Source organism: Salvelinus alpinus, chromosome 4 (assembly GCF_045679555.1).
Source record: "Salvelinus alpinus chromosome 4, SLU_Salpinus.1, whole genome shotgun sequence".
In the NCBI taxonomy this organism is placed as follows: domain Eukaryota; kingdom Metazoa; phylum Chordata; class Actinopteri; order Salmoniformes; family Salmonidae; genus Salvelinus; species Salvelinus alpinus.
This window is the reverse complement of record NC_092089.1, coordinates 47,128,267-47,147,092: the sequence shown is the minus strand read 5'-3', so window position 1 is coordinate 47,147,092 and position 18,826 is coordinate 47,128,267. Positions and strand designations below refer to the sequence as shown.

At 41.6% G+C, this 18,826-nt stretch overlaps 1 protein-coding gene across 14 annotated transcripts in view; it reads left to right on the top strand.

The window, feature by feature from the left end:
• Positions 1–425: 425 nt before the first annotated feature.
• Positions 426–18,826, top strand: part of LOC139573762 (DNA-binding protein SATB1-like) — a 54,061-nt gene continuing 35,660 nt past the window's right edge. For 4 of the 14 annotated variants that reach the window (XM_071397596.1, XM_071397586.1, XM_071397585.1 and 1 more), the window contains exons 1-4: positions 10,853–12,005; positions 13,500–13,744; positions 15,619–15,795; positions 16,543–16,669. In XM_071397596.1, the coding sequence (XP_071253697.1) occupies positions 13,525–13,744; positions 15,619–15,795; positions 16,543–16,669 (524 nt within the window). In that variant the 5' untranslated portion in view covers positions 10,853–12,005; positions 13,500–13,524. Of the gene's footprint in view, positions 742–10,852; positions 12,006–13,499; positions 13,745–15,618; positions 15,796–16,542; positions 16,670–18,826 lie in introns of those variants that run through there. The other 10 variants (XM_071397595.1, XM_071397593.1, XM_071397588.1 and 7 more) reach the window with 4 other exon arrangements.

Genomic DNA, 18,826 nt, shown 5'->3' with positions numbered 1-18,826 from the left:
GATATCCGGTGCCGTAATTGATTTGATACTTGATGTTGTGCTCTGAGACCAGGTTGGATACCAACACTACAAACCACTGCCTAGGAAGCCCCTATAGTGTTATATTATCCGGCAGGACCAATTTGAGAGTTTGGACAATATAATGATCTGTTTGCCATGCACCATTGTTAAAATGGGGCCATGCGCACCCTCAAACAAATGTATCTTATGAACACGCAATGTTTTATATTATCAGTCGTTTTTCTTGACACCCAAACATGTGGCGTGTAGATATGAAAATGAATGAGTGTGAACGCTCTCCTGGCAGTCGGCTCCTATCTGCTATTCCCGCGTAGAGCTCCCTCGAGACCCTGGAGAGAGCGCCGGGAGAAGAGCGTTGTAAAAACTAAAGTGGGGCACGAGACAAGCTGCGCCACAGCTGGCAAATCATCGATTTGAGCATCAGGAACGGGGAGGGGCGGTTCGTTTACCTGCCACCCTTTCAAAGAAACCCTCCTCTCATGCCGCTACTCAAATCTAGCACACTCCCGCAGCACACGTTGCTTGCATTTGCGCTCAATTCTGGCTCTCCGAAGTTCAGCTTTGCGCAGTCTTTGCGAGTGCAGTTTTGACAGCTCGTGTGTCTTTCTCAACCGGAATTCTCCGAGCAGTTTTGGATCCGTCAAGGTGGAGCAGACTCTATTAGAATTCTGAACTTTTGATGGAAAACAAGAGGCTTCACGGTAACTGCTAACTTTGAAGGTATTGTTACATTTTCTCCTGAATTCATTTTTTCTCTTTCAATTCAACAGAACCCGCTTATTTTTGCTATTTGCTATTTTGTAGGCTACCGACAGACTGGAATGTCCACCTATTTAAAAAATGTAGGTGTGATCCTGGAATGAACGGAAGTAGTCTTTGACAGTAAGCATTTAGGTCAGTTGACCAACAGTTTTCAGACCCTTCTCGATAACCGACTGAAGGCCAAAATGCATCTAAATATTGGCACATTTATGTCTTCTATTTAGAGAAGACAATCTCTACGTTCTGAGTGCATGATTTATGATAGGCTATAGATGAAATACTACAATAGGCTATAATATGTAAATGTCTATACTTTTGTGTCGCGTTTCGTTCAGTTGTAAATAATAACTCGGCATATTCCAGACTTAATAGGCACTCTTGAATGAGGTTAAACCGATTCATGTATATTGCGCATCTTGAGGGAACGCACCAACTCTGTGCTTCCTTATCTTTTCAGTTCCGTGATGTAGCCTAGGCTACCTGCAAACTTGGCTAGAAAAATGCATTACATGACCAGTATTTGTTTTGAGTGGTGTCTTGGAATAACCACAATAGAAAAACATTAGCCACCTTTATTGTTATACAACTGTATATAGGCATAGATAACAGTGTCTTTGACAAAAGTTATTTTTTTGTCGCGGCAATTGTTTAACATACTGTTAGATTAATTATATACTTTCAGAACGTGACAGTTTATATCACGTGTTAATAACAAGTAGGCTAAGTAGTCTATTAGCCTATACCAACAGGCCATGATAGCACCCCCTTTTAATTTGCCAATGGGTGTTTTATGAAGTCAAGTGATAATCGTTCAAATGCTTATTTTAAGACATAACTCACACACTCCAACTAATCCATATAGTTTAAGATAGTTATCCAGATAACTTTACATTTTCCAGGATTCAAACAATAGGTGATCTTTAATAGTCAGAGAACATAGTTATTATACCGTACTACTTATATATCTAACGCTGCACTTCATGAAGAATTGCTTTATAATTGCTTCATAATCAAATGCATTGTAGCCTAATGGAACTCAAATAGTAAATGAAGAAATAAAGTGGATTGCGAACATAATGAATATCCCCTTTTGCAGTGGTTGCGTTGACAACATGTATTGCAACTGATAGTGAGCATATTGGGTAAAAGTAGTAATGATGGCCTTGAGTTTTTGTCTAATTGAGGTTTTTGTAATTGTGCTGATACAGTGTTTTCAGAAAGATCCAGATGATGTTATGGGAAGTTGTAGTGTCCCATTGTGAGATTGTGTGGGCATAGGTGTGTTGTGGTTTTGTTCAGGTTCACAGCATTCTCTTTCACATATGTCAGTACGGCTTGGATTCTTGTCATGCGATAATCACTAGCATTGCTGCTGACTTAGATTAATCTGATCTGATTCACTGATCACCGATAGGTTAACAAGCTGTCTATTGTCTCAGCCCTGAAAAATGTCATGGTATCTTTATATCAGCTAATATTAGTAAAATAATTCAATATGGAAAATATGTATTTATTAAAACAATTATCCACAGGGACATCAGGTAAAATCAGCATGATATGGAGAATTGCATTTACCATAGTTACGTTTTAGGTAATCTTATACTTTTAATCTTATAATCTTAAATGTTAAGTATTCTTTTACAGGAGGAAAAGTTTGTATGTCTAATATTTCTAACTAGCCTAATAAGCCTATGCAATATGTTATAGAAGAAGTTGATTCGACAAATCTAGAGTGTCAACATTTTTCTTTCCACTGCTGACTGTATGCTGAGAGTGTGATAGTCCTGTATGCTGAGAGTGTGGTAGTCCTGTATGCTGAGAGTGTGATAGTCCTGTATGCTGAGAGTGTGATAGTCCTGTATGCTGAGAGTGTGTTAGTCCTATATGCTGATAGTGTGATAGTCCTGTATGCTGAGAGTCTGAGATAGTCCTGTATGCTGAGAGTGTGATAGTCCTGTATGCTGAGAGTGTGATAGTCCTATATGCAGATAGTGTGATAGTCCTGTATGCTGAGAGTCTGAGATAGTCCTGTATGCTGAGAGTGTGATAGTCCTGTATGCTGAGAGTGTGATAGTCCTGTATGCTGAGAGTGTGATAGTCCTATACGCTGATAGTGTGATAGTCCTGTATGCTGAGAGTCTGAGATAGTCCTGTATGCTGAGAGTGTGATAGTCCTGTATGCTGAGAGTCTGATAGTCATGTATGCTGAGAGTCTGATAGTCCTGTATGCTGAGAGTCTGATAGTCCTGTATGCTGAGAGTCTGATAGTCCTGCCATTAGTAGTGCTCATGCATTTTTAAGAGGTCAAAGTGGCACAAGCTGGGAAAAAACAGGTTATGGTTTTAATAGAGGTGATTGTATCTTGTCAAATCTCTCACAGTTTGAGGAGCTGTTGTAGTTAATCTGGTCACTATTTCACAGAACAATGTCACAGCCTTTTCCTGTTTTAGCGACCGTGTCACTTCTTGTAAGTCCTGTTTAAGATGAAAGACTGAACGTTGAACGTTGAGCGCTGCTGTTAGCCCTCTCAGTCTCACTTTCTGCTTACTAAAACCAGTCTTAACACTTAGCTAGCCATTGTGAAAGTGGCACACACACACACACACACACACACACACACACACACACACACACACACACACACACACACACACACACACACACACACACACACACACACACACACACACACACACACACACACACACACACACACTCCTTGATCTTTTACCCAAATCTGTTACTTAACCTTATTTGACAGGAACGACACAAGTCAGATGGCAAGGACAGTGCAAACTGTCCAGATACCTAACAGGACACAGATCCAATAGTGATGCTCTGAAGAAGCCTATCATTGTGCCATAATTGTTTCATGTTCACATCCCCTTTTGCAAATTCCTTCGACATGTAATAATGACCATAAGGCGATCAATTATCAAGAAAAAAAGCAGAAGAAATACCGAGACATTTAACTGCCTGTCTTTGCCTATAGATGTTTTTGAGGTTATCAAAAGTCAGGTTATATTTGTCAAGGCACCAAAGTGAAAGTAGTGCCCGTCTTTGTTATTGACTGCTCTGTAATAGCAGGAAATCAACCTACTGTATGAGAACTGTTAGAAACACACCTAGGGGATCTCTCCCTCTCCTCTCCATCCTAGTCATCCTGGTGGCACTTTTGCCTCACATCTACAATAATTGCCACTTCATTTGTCAGGTCGCTCTAGCATACGGGAGAAGATTCTGAGGGAGCGGAGGAATTGCAGGCTCAGCTGAACGTTGGCTGCTGCTCTTAACATACAGTACAGAAGACAGGAGTAGTGTGTGCAACTCATAGTGCTCTTTCAGATGAGGTCCCCACAGCAGTTGAACAGCAGTTGTGGTAAGGGATGTAGGGTTGGAAGTACATAGTAATAGATACTAACTTACATAATAGGTGGGCGAGAGGAAACAACCTCTTCAGTTCATGTCCTGACCCTAAGAGACCAATTAGGCAGTACAGTACATCATAGAGGTTCCCTCTTTGCTACCTCTCCTCAAAAAACACACGATGATGGCTCAATGACACTCAACAACACTGATGTTTGAAACTGAATTATTCACTCAAGCTCCTTGCAGTGGTAGCTTGTTTTTGAAGAAGAAGAAAAAATGATGTGGATGTTAAATGGTAGAACCTCCAGACTTTTGCGGCTAAACGATGGCTTCAGGTTAGGGTGTAGCTAAAAGAGTTTGGGGCTTGTTCAAAATACCTCCTACGAAGATCTCTACGCTATTAAAATTCATACAGCAAAGGACTTGGAGAGTCTAGAGTTGGGTTGTGTCTCGCTGGGCTGAGTGATATCTAGGGTAAAACCATTAATCGTCTTTACCACCCTCGATAATTAGCACTGTAGAAATAACAGCTCAGCAAACAGTGAAATTATACCTGTGGTACGGAACAGAGTAAATACCTGTTTAGCTGCCAGCAAATGCATTTATTAGACTGTCGCCAGTAAATAAGAGGCCTGTCTCGTTTTTTGATGTGTGGCTCTTTGGGGATTCCACCTCCTCTAAAATAGGTCTATTATGATTGCTAATAGAGAACAAAGGTAACAATGAATCTGAGACTTTTTGATGACATGCTGCAACCAGTTGGGGAAAAAGGTCTGTGTCTTAATAGGGATTGTTTGCACATTCCAGGGCTCAGTGTCAAAAATGTAAAAAGGCCTGACAATTACAGACATACCACCCTGGATGCGCGCTTGTATGCAACTGCAGAGTTACAGCACATTTTGCCATGATCTGAGACTCCTTTAAAAGGGGGATATGTTGCCCCAGCATGTTGAAAACAATTTATTTTGGCATATGCTTTGCATACTGTTGATCCAGATTCCTTGGCTTAACGATAAAAGCTTGCATTGTTTCTGGTCCTCACAATCAGCACTGTTTGGTTGAATGGGGAGCCTGTCTTTCCACAGAGATAAATAACCAAAGTCTGTCATGTCGATTCTGTCACGGTTTGGCAAAATGACAATTCTGTAAAAAATTGAATAGCAATTGTTTGCATGCTTCACTGCACAATAACAAACACAATTTGAAATAAATGTTGACTGATACCTTGAACTTTTTAAAATTCAAATCACCTTATTTCAGGCCCAACATGTGTTTTGATTTCTTGAAAAAATTTGATTGTGTTTTATTTTTATGCTTGTCATTATCCGATCTGTGTAGGTTTTCCTGAATCCTTTGTTCAGATAATGCAACAAAAAAGGAACCGAGTGCTTTGGTGGAATTTGCATCCTGCTAAGATCAGGTTGTTAATACCCACCCACATACTCCGATGAAACAATTTCAACCGATACTGTATTCTCTTGTACACACAAACACAACCTCAACCATTCCCTTGTCAAATGTTTTGTACAGTGGTGGATGATGCATCCTTTGACTCCAGATTAAATGTGCAGAGGAAAATATGTAGATACAACTGCATTGACATGTTGGCACTCCTTATCCAATGCTCCCACCCAGGCCTATGGAATGGTTGGCTCAGTAGCCTTTCTGTGTACTGTGCGTAGTAAACATTTGTTTCACCTGCCCACATTCACTTAACACTCTTAAGAGTTCTCCTGCACCAACCATAGTTTTGTCCTTTCAAGTATCCTCCACAGCAGAGTATATGGCATCCTTTGCACCATCTTTAGCCTCCCCCTTCACTGTGTAGCTTAACATCAGAGTGTGGACAAAGCCATCTTCAGTGTCGCTTTCCGAAACACACAACCCTGTCTCTCTAGCTATTAATTGTTGATATGTTGCAATCCACGAGGCAGAAATTAGAGTTCTAATTATTCAGTCATGTGATGAGCACTGGCCCTGCAACCAGTGACAGAAAAGTCATTTCCAAGGCCCTGAAACTGATGCTAGTTAATTGTTCTATGACTAATTTGTTTTATAATTCGATAAAAGCGAAGGGGGATAAACAAGCCGATACAGGGTCCTCTCACCAGCCTCGGGGACACAATCATTTGTTTTGAATCATTAATAAAGATTCCTGTGGGCAGATTAAAATGAGGCCAGCTCTGGCCCTGTGTTAATCATGACCCGGTCGTCGTCGTGGCACCACTGTCGCTACGGCTGCTGTGTCTCGGGACAGCGATCTTGACCTTATGATGCATATAGGCCCAGACAGACACAGAGCTGGGACCAGCTCAATCTCGGATACCGAGAAACCTGTGTTTCCGTGTGTGTGGGGAGTTGTACAGTGCACACCACACATCGTACTAGTGGTGGGCGTCAGAGTTCCGTTCTGTGAGGCAAATAGTATATTTTGTAAGAGCATGCGGCTTCTCAAAATCGTCACCGTCTCATTTCTGTTACTCTTTGATGCCGGCGTCTACGACTTGACGCATACTGTGAGGCCTGTTCAGAGAAAAGTGAAAAGGTCTTCCAGTAAGTGGGCGGGGACGTCGTCCGGTTCTACTTTGGACATTCATGTGATTATAAAATAATTAAGCACTTAGGAAACTTTAAGATGTTCATTTGAATCGCACTCTCTTTCTCCAACGACGACACAACACTGCCAAATCAGAATTTTAAAAACATGATTTACTTTCTTTCACTTTTAATTAAAAACCATACTGACTATGAGGGCCTAATAGAGAGCCTACAACTCATTCAGTTTAAAGAACACTATCCATTGCTGATATGGAATATCTTTCATATTCAGGTTCACTGATTAATGACTGAGTACTCAAAGGATCTCTCAGTTTCTCACTGATGTCTTTTTAGTAATAGTTCATTTTTATATGTGGCACACCATGTAATACTGCTGGAAATGTCCCTTCAACTAAAATAATTTTCACCGGACACTATCCTCTTCAAGTTTTCATGTAACTTTGGTAATTGGTTTGTTGTCTACACACGCTCAATGCAAACACACTTGAAAATACCTACTACTGTATAAACAATATCTCATTAGTGGAGAGGGAATTTGTGCATGTACTAGAATAATGTTTTGACATCAGCACAACAATATTAATAATATAAATATTATTGAATTCCTCATTGGCTTATTAGTGTATTGTTTTTTTGTGTGCTTTCATATATCCTAGATCCTACACAGCAAGCTGAGGTCTGCACTGACAGCATTACCCCATGCTGTTAGTATTCACACACTGCTAAGATGCAGACAGACTCATTTGTATTAGATAATCCAAATAATCGTATTAATGCCCATTAAAGTAGTGAGCATGAAGACATCACAACACCTACATACTGTATGTGATGACGCATTCGGCGTCTGGGACAACAAAGAAGCCACATCGTCCGAGACGCTAAGCCAACATTGCTGGGTTCGCTCATGCCGCTTTCTTTTGCAGGATCTTGACATGTTAAAGAGTAGATTATAAACTGGTTGTTAAAACTGACCTCGTACTTATTTTCTCTCCATTATTTAACAAGGGACTTCATGATCGTTTTATGTGATGGTATAGTGAGGGTCAAAGAAGGGGCTCCAATATGGCAATAATAATTGTAAAGTTATATAATATGGTGGTGCAAAAGATGGCAAAGGTGACAGCACAATAGAAGTGATCATGAGTAGGTGTTGTAAAATGATAGTGAAATCGACTTCTTATCTTACTTATAAAGGCCACGTGCATGTGATGTGGCTACTGTTTATGGCCATGAATCTTGATACTAGCTTTGTATTGTAACTAAATCATATGGCTCAAGTATTACACTATTTAACAGAGATACATCTGTAAAGACATCCATTATGTTTACATCGTTTATTTTATTGAAGATGTGCATGTCAAACCACTGCTTCATAATAAGGAGCTCAGCTATAACATCACCCATCTCTTACAAACATGTAATAACACATATGCCTTGGCCCTGGTAAATCTATCACAATAGTGTGTTTGTAATCAGCTGGTATTGATAGAGGCCTTTCAGTGTGAAAAATATTTTTTTCTCTCTGATACAAAAACCTATATGTTAATTGATAATCAGTACTGTTGATTCAGTGGTGCAGTCAGTGCAAATCTGTGCCCTTCTGGATGTCAGAGGGTTTTCACAGCCATGTTTGTGCCAACGTCGCTGGCAGTGGCAGCACCTGTTGGCAGTGCCAGAACCTGGCTGGCAGGGTTATCAATGCTCTCTGATGGTCTCCCACAATCACAGTGGAAATGACAGCGGCTGCTTGCGTCACGGCAGATAACAATTTGCCCGACTATAGCTCGCATTCGCTGTTATTTCTATGTCCATGCCCACTCTGACAGATATGAAAATGTACACCCAACCAAATGTACAGCAAGCGTCATGTGTAGTCTCTCAAAAACCATTTTGATAAAAAACATTTTATGTATTTAGCTTTGAATTTTCCTAATGTGTTAAATAAAACCTTGACCCTGCTATTACAGGTGATATCATGTGAAATGAGCAACGGATTTGACCCAAAAAGATTGATAGTTGTTTTTATACATTTTACTACATCCCCAGTAGTAACACTGTAATAACATAGTAATAGCCCCAGAATATTGCATTGTCCTTTTCATCTTTATTATCATGCACCTTACTTGATTAAAACAAAGTAATACTGCAGTACTCTGTTGATGAATGCAGTATGAATTTGGCAGTTTAGACAGTTTTTACATCTCTGTACAACCCAACATTTTATAGATAGGCTACTAAGTTTATTGAATTGTGACATAAACCTGACTAGTTTGAACCTCAGTAAGGTTTTAACATTGGAGCATACAGTATGGGCTTCTGGTGACAGGCCACAGACATAGGACAGCATCACTTACCGGCAGCACAGATTCACTGCTTTGAAAGTGACTGACATTGAGCTAGGTGTTGTTGTTTAGTCAAGACAGTGTTCCACCTCAACTTGATACCACTGAATCTTACCTTGCTCTGTTTACTTCTGGCTCAAATGTTTTTCAGCAATACAATCATTGGGAATACAGTGACTCGGGTGCTCTTTCTATCAAAAAACATAAAACACACATTTTTATATGATAAAGAGGTCATCTGCTGGGTCAATCCTTATAAAGCTTGAACACCATAAAGTATTACCTTCTTGGCTTAAAACTCGTTAAACAGGTATGAACTAAGAGTTTCCCTGAGCTCAATATGTCTCATCTCTAGGAACCATCTCTCAGGAATTTAAGAGAAACCCTCTTTTGAAGAGTTTGACTTTTTATCACAAATCTTTTCCCCTCACATATTTCCTTCTGCTCGCCTCTATGCGTTATTGACAAAACAACCGTTTTTTTGTGTGGGAGGAGATTTATGATTTGGCTTAACATTTCTGGGAGCTATAGGCCTTACCATGGTTTATGATTAAATACTACAATATATGCAAGATTTTGTTTCTATATGCAGCATTTCCTCTGTATTTGACCAAAGAGGTAGGCAATCACTGCACATATAGAGTTTGTGTTTATGGTTTGCCAGGTATTAATGCATCCTGTTTTGGTTGGTTTCCTTTTTAGCTTTTTTTATGAATTTGGACTGCCTTGTTTTCATGTTGTGTTGACAACATGCCTGATATACTGTACCTAATATCTTTGTCTGTCTCTGTAAGTATTTACACCCACATTTGTTTTTGTTTATTGTCCCCTGCTGACAATCTTTTCGTGTAGAATAGTGTTTATCTCAGGGTATGCAGGATAACTGTAATGATTTGCATTCTTTGATTCTGTGTGACAAAATGTTCTCTCTACGTTGTTTGTGCAAACATATGTTTTATAGCATCGCTGTGCACATTCCCATTTGAGCAAGAATAATTGTATTGTGATGTATATAGTAATAGACAGCAACATTGCTTTCCGTTATAGACAATACTTTGTCTATAACAGAAGTTGTAAGGCACTTGCCTTGACAGTGATGTCCTTGAGGTGTGCCTCTAGGGTCTTGGGAAGGTCACACTCACTCTCTCCCAGTCCCCCCTCTCTCCTGTGCGAGGATAGGACAGTGCCATATTTGTGGTCAGGGAAAGTCAGTACCGTAATCCAATCTTTTTAGTAGTAGAGTATTGGCTATGCTCTCTATTGCGTTGTCACCCGTGTGTAGGGCTGCTTGTAGCATGTGTGTAATGAATGCACTGTGTACATAAGCTATTTAGAAAGGCACCAGAACAGCTTTTGCTCACCACCCTCTACTTCTATGATGTGTGCTGTAGCAATAAGACATATTTAGCCATGAGGCACCTCTAAGTGATATGCAAACACAGTTAACAGGCTTTTGTTCACACCTAACAGATTTGATCTGTCTTCAATAATCATGATATTGGATTCTGGCATTATTATTGTAGGCTATTATTCATCTTATTATGGGAAAAGTTCAGGAAAATAATAGTAACCATGTAATAAACAAACAGCCTATTATAATTCGGGATACCAATTTTGTTTGTTTGTTTATGTATTTGTTTGTACAATAAGAATAGCTTACGGGTCGATTAGGCTACTCAGGACTGACGTAGATCAATAGCCAAAATGGCATGGGAGTTAATCTATTGTGCTCTCTCAGATAGCATTTCAGTGATGCGCGGTTTATATCGGCCTATTTGAACAATTTCACACATGGTCCTCCTGTAGCCTATATAATGTCCATTCGCATAGCATCTCGAATATGTATAGCCTATGCGCGCCTCTGTGTATGTGCATGTGTGTTATTCAGTAATAAATGCAGAACCGCCTCACTCTAATCAAGCTGATTAAAAATTCCTGCGCGCACAGCCGGAAATCGCACCATCCTCTGTTTTCTTTCCACTTTTTACTTTATTTTAGGTTCTCCACTCCGCCAGGACATCGGCTGTCGTGGGTGGCTGCCTTCAACACTCGACATGGGGGTTAAATCGTCTTGTTTTGGGGGTATTTTCTTTTGAAATGAGGAGGAGAAAGGGAAAGCACAGGCAGCACCAGCAAGGGGAGTGATGAGTCAATACAACTCATAATTTAATGGGGACACAGAGGGGGAAAGCGAGAAAGAAAGAAGAGCTCCCGTCCGGACGTTAATCAAACCAGCAGAAAGAACACATATCGCAAGCAGATGTTATGCATCCATAGCAAGCCTTAACTCGACATTGGAAAGTAAATCGCACTTTTTAACATGGGTGTGCATATCGTTGCGCCATCGTCTCTACATGAGATAGCAGATCATTGTCGATTTTTTTTTTTCTAGAAGCCGAATTTATTTAATACACGTTATTTTTGTATGCGTTTATACATCAGGATTGTTCGCGACTGGTAGAAATAACAGATTTCAGCACCGCTTACCACCAACCGATGTTCTATTCACGAACGACTGACTGATAATCGTGGTGGATACGTTGTGTTAACTCGTTGCACTTGTAACCGATGGACTATGCTCGAGACAGTTAGCCAGTTTATTGTATCAGGTGTTATTTTCCTCCGCTACTTCTAATAAGACGTAAGAATGACTATTTTTCCAGTGAGCAAATAATTCGATTTATTTAGGCTATACTGTACAGACTTAATTCCTTACCAATGTTATCGTATCCCAGTCTGTCTCGACGTCTTCTTTTATATAGATTTGGGTTGCTCTTTTGTATATCAACCTTTCATCTCTCAAAAGAAGACCACATTTCTGTAGAGGACCTATCATTTAAAACTAGAAAGCATCAGACATTGAAGTTTTCTTTCCCTTGACAAAACTTGAAGAAGGCATCGTTCACCAAGACTGCATTATATGCTTTCGAGTTTTGAAGTGCTGAGTTTCAGGTTGGTTTGTCCAAAATGTAACTTAACTTGTGTTTTGCACTCTTGCTTGTCTTTTTTAAAGGTCATTCAGAAATCCTGCCCTGGACTACCACCATATCCGGGTCTGGATTCTGTTGCCCCCCTATTTAAATAATTAGTTGCTTCATTGCATATCATGAATGAGATAGTTCATGATTATTTGTGTGCTGGTGGGAAGGTGGGGATACATTATTTTGACCTGTTCAGTTTTTGTTTAAATATTTTTTTAAAACTTTCTATTGCACAATGTAAACACTGTATAATAACCCATCTGAATTTAGCCTTATTTTTTACCAAAAAGAATGAAACACCATAACAGATAATTATTCAAATGTTGCTAAAGCAAATGGTGTGTATTAGGTGTTTAACTGTGTCATTCAGTCGTGGAGAGCCTGTCAAGGTGTTGATTGTGTGCTTCCTGCAGTCAGTGGTTGTGTATGTGGGCAGCAGGTAGCCTAGTGGTTAGGGCGTTGGGCCACTAACCGAAAGCTTGCTGGATCGAATCCCCGAGGTGACAAGGTAAAAATCTGGTGTTTTGCCCTGAACTGTTCCCTGGTAGGCTGTCATTGTAAATAAGAATTTGTTCTAAACTGACTTGCCTGGTTAAATAAAAAAATGTGTTTACAGTAATCAGATGCAGCTGGCATGTCAGGCTTTTCTTTATCCATTATTTTTTCTGATTGCACTTTTAATTTCTGATAGGCTCAAAGGTATAAAAAGTCAGCATCTTTTCAATGGTACTGCTTTCATTCAGTTTTACCTCACATTTTGTAATGTCTTCTCTGAAATTGAAAGAGCAATTTAAAGAGACATCCCACACAATTGTTCTTCCTTATATCATGTCCTGTTTAGGCACATGTGATACCACTTGTGGGTCCTTTGCCTGTTTATGCTTTTTTCCCAAAAGCCTGTCTGGTAATTTTTTGTTTTTTGGAGTGCTGAAAGTGACTCAAGCTGAATATGTTAGCTCTACTCTCTCAACCTTCACTTCACTGTTGCAAGGCTTGTGGGCTTGTGGGCTTGTGCTGTGAACTGCAGTAATCATCAGAGTGGAATCTCTCTGCAAATTAATGTGTTTGCAAAAAAAATGGGCTTGTTTGCCCACCATATGGGAATCCGTAGTGGGACAGACATAAATAATACATGCTCTGAAAAATGGGAACATTACGATGGCACGAAACATTGTGAGTGCCAAGTAATGAAAGCACAAAATTGGCAGTTATTGTTGTAACTGTTATGTTTTTGTTATGTGCTTTTTCCCATAGATAGATGTTCATGTTGACAAGTTATCACCCTCTTTGTTGTAACATTTTCAATGTCCAAACAATCAACCCTAAAAAGATAATTTGGCATACTTCATATCATGCATTTGAATATGATGTGCTTACTGTGTGAAGGCCTTACATGTCCATGAAACCCCCTAATGTCCTGCCAGCTAGTTAACACCCAGACTGTCCCTGTCTTATCTCCTCCCAGGTGATAGTGAGCAGAGGTGCTGAGAATGATGGACCATCTCAGCGAGGCGTGCCTGGGGAAGGAGAACTGTGACCTGGTCAACAGCATGGGCGACCGCGACTCCAAGGCCCCCCCAGCCAAGCTGGCCCGGCTGGAACAGAACGGCAGCCCCCTGGGCAGGGCCCGCCTGGGTAGCACGGGGGCCAAGCTGGCCGGGGTACCCTACAAACCCTCGGGACACCTCCTCAAGAACTGCCACAAGAGGGGTGAGTGACACTGGTCAGGGTGGTGTGTATTTATGTGTGTAGGTGTGTGAGATAGCAAAATATAAACCCTCAGACACTTCAAAAGGACCCTCAGTACAAGTATTCCCAAATTTTGGCCTGTGTGTGTTTGGCAAGATGGGAGAGAGGTGGAATGTCGTACGTGTGTGTGTGTGTGCTGTCTGTGTTTACAATTTCCATGTCTTCATGGTTCACAAGTGTCATGTTGTCATGGTTTTGTTTCCATCTTCCTGCGCAAACCGATTTCAATTTCCCTTAGTCATCTTAGTGCACACACCCACACTTAGGCCTATCTACGAAGACCTATTGTTTATACCGAGGCCGTTTAAGAATTATTACTGTGTTATTCTGCATAACGCTGCGTCACTGTTTCTCTCCTGTTGTTTATTGAAGAGAATGTCATTTAAGAGCCTTTGCCGCTTAAGGGGCCTTCATTTTGAGATGATGACATAGCTTTTTTATATAACTACTGGCCTGGTCATCACATGAATAATGTTACTATTTTATGAATTTTTGGGGCTAGATACGAGCATTCAGACCTGCAGATTTTCATGAGTTTATTAGCGGTTGGCCGTTATGTCTCGACTGTTTGTTCGGCGGTGTTTGTGGGGACTTTGGAACCATAGAATGTTGCGTTGAGTGTCTTGATGTGCTGTTGCTCTTAGTTGGATCCTCTGTCATTTGTCGCAAAACACCACCTGAGAAAGCCCTGCATCACTCTGCCCTCCCGTTTTTCAGACGGTTCCAGTATATTTTTTGCCTTTTTCGAGAGGAAATTGTGAAATTTATAGAAGCGTCTGTTGCTGAAGTTTCGCATGGCCACAGTGGGCATTGTTTGAGCTGAATAATATTTACCATGGGCTTTTCTCCGCTCCATGAAAACAAAGGCTGTATTGATCCCCAAATGAACCTACACAGCAGTCTTTATTGTTAGATCTCTATCTATTAAAATCAGGGAGAGAAGCAGCATTTCAGCACATTCCCTGGCACCTGCTGGTGATTACCCCGTTTATTGATTGTTTGTCAGAGATGTTTGCATCTTCAGGATGCCGGACATTAGAAATATGGTTCATTGCAACTGCTCAAACTCCATGAATAATGTGTGGCATATCATCACCACTGAAGGCTATAGAGGAACATTTTAACCAAAAAAGTTATGATGCTCCGAAATATCAAAAGCAGTTTTGAACCCAAATGGTATAATGTAAAATTTGCACAGTGCACCTCGAACACTCAATGTCTTTGGACAAGGATTGCTCGTTTTCTACCTAATAGCAGTGCAGTGTTTACACAGACTAGTAAACCTCAGGGCGCACCAGAGTGTTGGGATTTGGAGCGGTGCATCATGGGAAGGTGATATGGGGTTGACAGCAGAGGCAGAAGCAGTCTAATGTGATCTGAGCTCCTTGACAATGAATCAACAGATCTCAGCCAAAAAAGTGGTTGAAAGCTGAGATTGGCCAAGATTCATCTGAACAGCATTCCATTTATTTAGACTTTAGTTCAAATTGAATAATGATGTCATTAATAATGGCTAAGAACATTGAAATCATTACTTTAATCATGATGTCACTGATCATGATTGAATAACTAAAATCACAATACCACCACATCTACTACCACTACTAGTTCTATCAATGTGAATAAGGCTAATATGGAAATTCTAATAAAAAACGATGCAATATTTATCATTGTGCTGTCACTGATAATACGAATGGCACTGGCATTCATTCATTCATTCATGAATAGAGGTAGTCTGACTGTATCAGCTGTGTCTAAATGTAATATTAATCACCCCATTGAAGGTCACCATTTGTCATGTCTGAGCCCTCGCTGTGTTGTCTGTGTCTCTCCAGGCAACATGCTCCCTGTGTTCTGCGTGGTGGAGCATTACGAGAGCCCCATCGAGTTTGACAGCAAGGAGGAGCACGCCGAGTTTGTGCTGGTCAGGAAAGACATGCTGTTCAACCAGCTCATTGAGATGGCCCTTCTGTCACTGGGCTACTCGCACAGCTCGGCGGCACAGGCGAAAGGTAGGACTGGCACAAGCCCCCACTCTATTGATGACCCGCTCACACACACATACACGCACATACACACACATACACATATACACACATGTACAAACTCAGGCATGCACACACACACACCCGCACACACACAGGCCCGTGCCACGAACTATAGAACTGGCCCTGCTATGATTTGGCTTCTCCCACAGCTTACCCCACACACACTCCCTTCCATCCATCCATCCACCCACACGCACACGCACACGCACACACACACACACACACACACACACACACACACACACACACACACACACACACACACACACACACACACACACACACACACACACACACACACACACACACACTGCCCCTCCCCCCTCTCCCCACACACACACAACCGCCTTAGCTGTCCAGGCCCCTGATAGTTTCCCAGCTGATCTGAAGGCTCAGTAACGTAGGCTGACATTGATCCCAGACAGGGGATGCAACTACATGTCTCTCAGGAGTTCTCAGGGCCTCTCTGCTCTGTACACCTCTAGCTAGAACACTCAGTGGGAGTGAAGGTGGGACCCGTTGCAGCTGACTGCAACTCTAACACACAGACCTGGGCGGGGCTTACTGGGAAAAGAAATGTCAATCTTAATGTGGCCTTGCTGGAAAAATATAGAATCAATCAATGATTGTAAATGTTTATCTGTATGCGTCTAACTTTGAGAAACATAACATTTACCATTGATTGTGTTTGTGTTTCTCTTTCCATTGCAGGTCTCATTCAGGTGGGCAAGTGGAACCCGGTCCCACTGTCCTACGTGACGGACGCACCGGACGCCACCGTGGCAGACATGCTGCAGGACGTGTACCATGTGGTCACGCTGAAAATTCAGCTGCACAGGTCAGTCTCCACGCCCTGTTGCCCAATCAACTACCCACCCAATGCAAGTCCAGTGAAGTACCCAACCACATCACCCTTCTGAACCCACCACCCAGCTATACCAGCCTAGTGTAGCATGCGTACCTAGTTAACTTGGGTTAAACACCCAACACATAGGCCTTCCATTCCTTTCCATGCTTCCACCCTAACTCAAATTAGCATTATAGCCATAGACCTTGCAGTAGCCATAACTGCAAAGACATACCTGGAATCCCGCCATACACCCCATAGTCATGGATGGGCTGGACATAGCAATGGTAGCTATCCAGTCCATACAAAAACCATGCATGGCAGTCAGGTTTGCTCAAAGCACCTACTGTAAAACTGTACACACCATTTACGTTATCTATCATATCTATCCTACCCTGCCTTTCTAAGGTCTTCGAAAGCCAAGTTAACAAACAGATCACCGACCATTTTGAATCCTACCATACCTTCTCCGCTATGCAATCTGGTTTCAGAGCTGGTCATGGGTGCACCTCAGCCACGCTCAAGGTCCTAAACGATATCATAACCGCCATCGATAAGAGACAATACTGTGCAGCTGTATTCATTGACCTGGCCAAGGCTTTCGACTCTGTCATTCACCACATTCTTATCGGCAGACTCAACAGCCTTGGTTTCTCAAATGACTGCCTCGCCTGGTTCACCAACCACTTCTCAGACAGAGTTCAGTGTGTCAAATCGGAGGGCCTGTTGTCCGGACCTCTGGCAGTCTCTATGGGGGTGCCACAGGGTTCAATCCTCGGGCCGACTCTTTTCTCTGTATACATCAATGATGTCGCTCTTGCTGCTGGTGATTCTCTGATCCACCTCTACGCAGACGACACCATTCTGTATACTTCTGGCCCTTCTTTGGACACTGTGTTAACCAACCTCCAGACGAGCTTCGATGCCATACAACTTTCCTTCCGTTGGCTCCAACTGCTCTTAAATGCAAGTAAAACTAAATGCATGCTCTTCAACCGATCGCTGCCCACACCTGCCCGCCCGTCCAGCATCACTACTCTGGATGGTTCTGACTTAGAATATGTGGACAACTACGAATACCTAGGTGTCTGGTTAGACTGTAAACTCTCCTTCCAGACTCACATTAAGCATCTCCAATCCAAAATGTAATCTAGAATTGGCTTCCTATTTCGCAACAAAGCATCCTTCACTCATGCTGCCAAACATACACTCGTAAAACTGACTATCCTACCGATCCTTGACATCGGCGATGTCATTTACAAAATAGCCTCCAACACTCTACTCAGCAAATTGGATGCAGTCTATCACAGTGCCATACGTTATGTCACCAAAGACACATATACTACCCACCACTGCGACCTGTTTGCTCTCGTTGGCTGGCCCTCGCTTCATATTCGTCGCCAAACCCACTGGCTCCAGGTCATCTATAAGTCTTTGATAGGTAAAGCCCGCCTTATCTCAGCTCACTGGTTACCATAGCAGCACCCACCCATAGCACACGCTCCAGCAGGTATATTTCACTGGTCACCCCCAAAGCCAATTCCTCCTTCGGCCGCCTTTCCTTCCAGTTCTCTGCTGCCAATGACTGGAACGAACTGCAAAAATCACTGAAGCTGGAGACTCATATCTCCCTCACTAGCTTTAAGCACCAGCTGTCAGAGCAGCTCACAGATCACTGCAGCTGTACATAGCACATCTGTAAATAGCCCATCCAACTGCCTCATCCCCATACTGTTATTTATTTTATTTATTTTGCTCCTTTGCACCCCAGTATCTCTACTTGCACACTCATCTTCTGCACATCTATTACTCCAGTGTTTAATTGCTATATTGTAATTATTTCGCCACTATGGCCTATTTATTGCTTTACCTCCCTCATCTAACCTCATTTGCACACACTGTATATAGACTTTTTCTATTGTATTATTGACTGTATGTTTGTTTATTCCATGTGTAACTCTGTGTTGTTGTTTGTGTCGCACTGCTTTGCTTTATCTTGGCCAGGTCGCAGTTGTAAATGAGAACTTGTTCTCAACTAGCCTACCTGGTTAAATAAAGGTGAAATAAATACAAAAATGTAATACGTTGACCACAGTCAGTAGCCACACCAACAAGATCTCATAGTTTTCCTTCGAAATTCAACATATT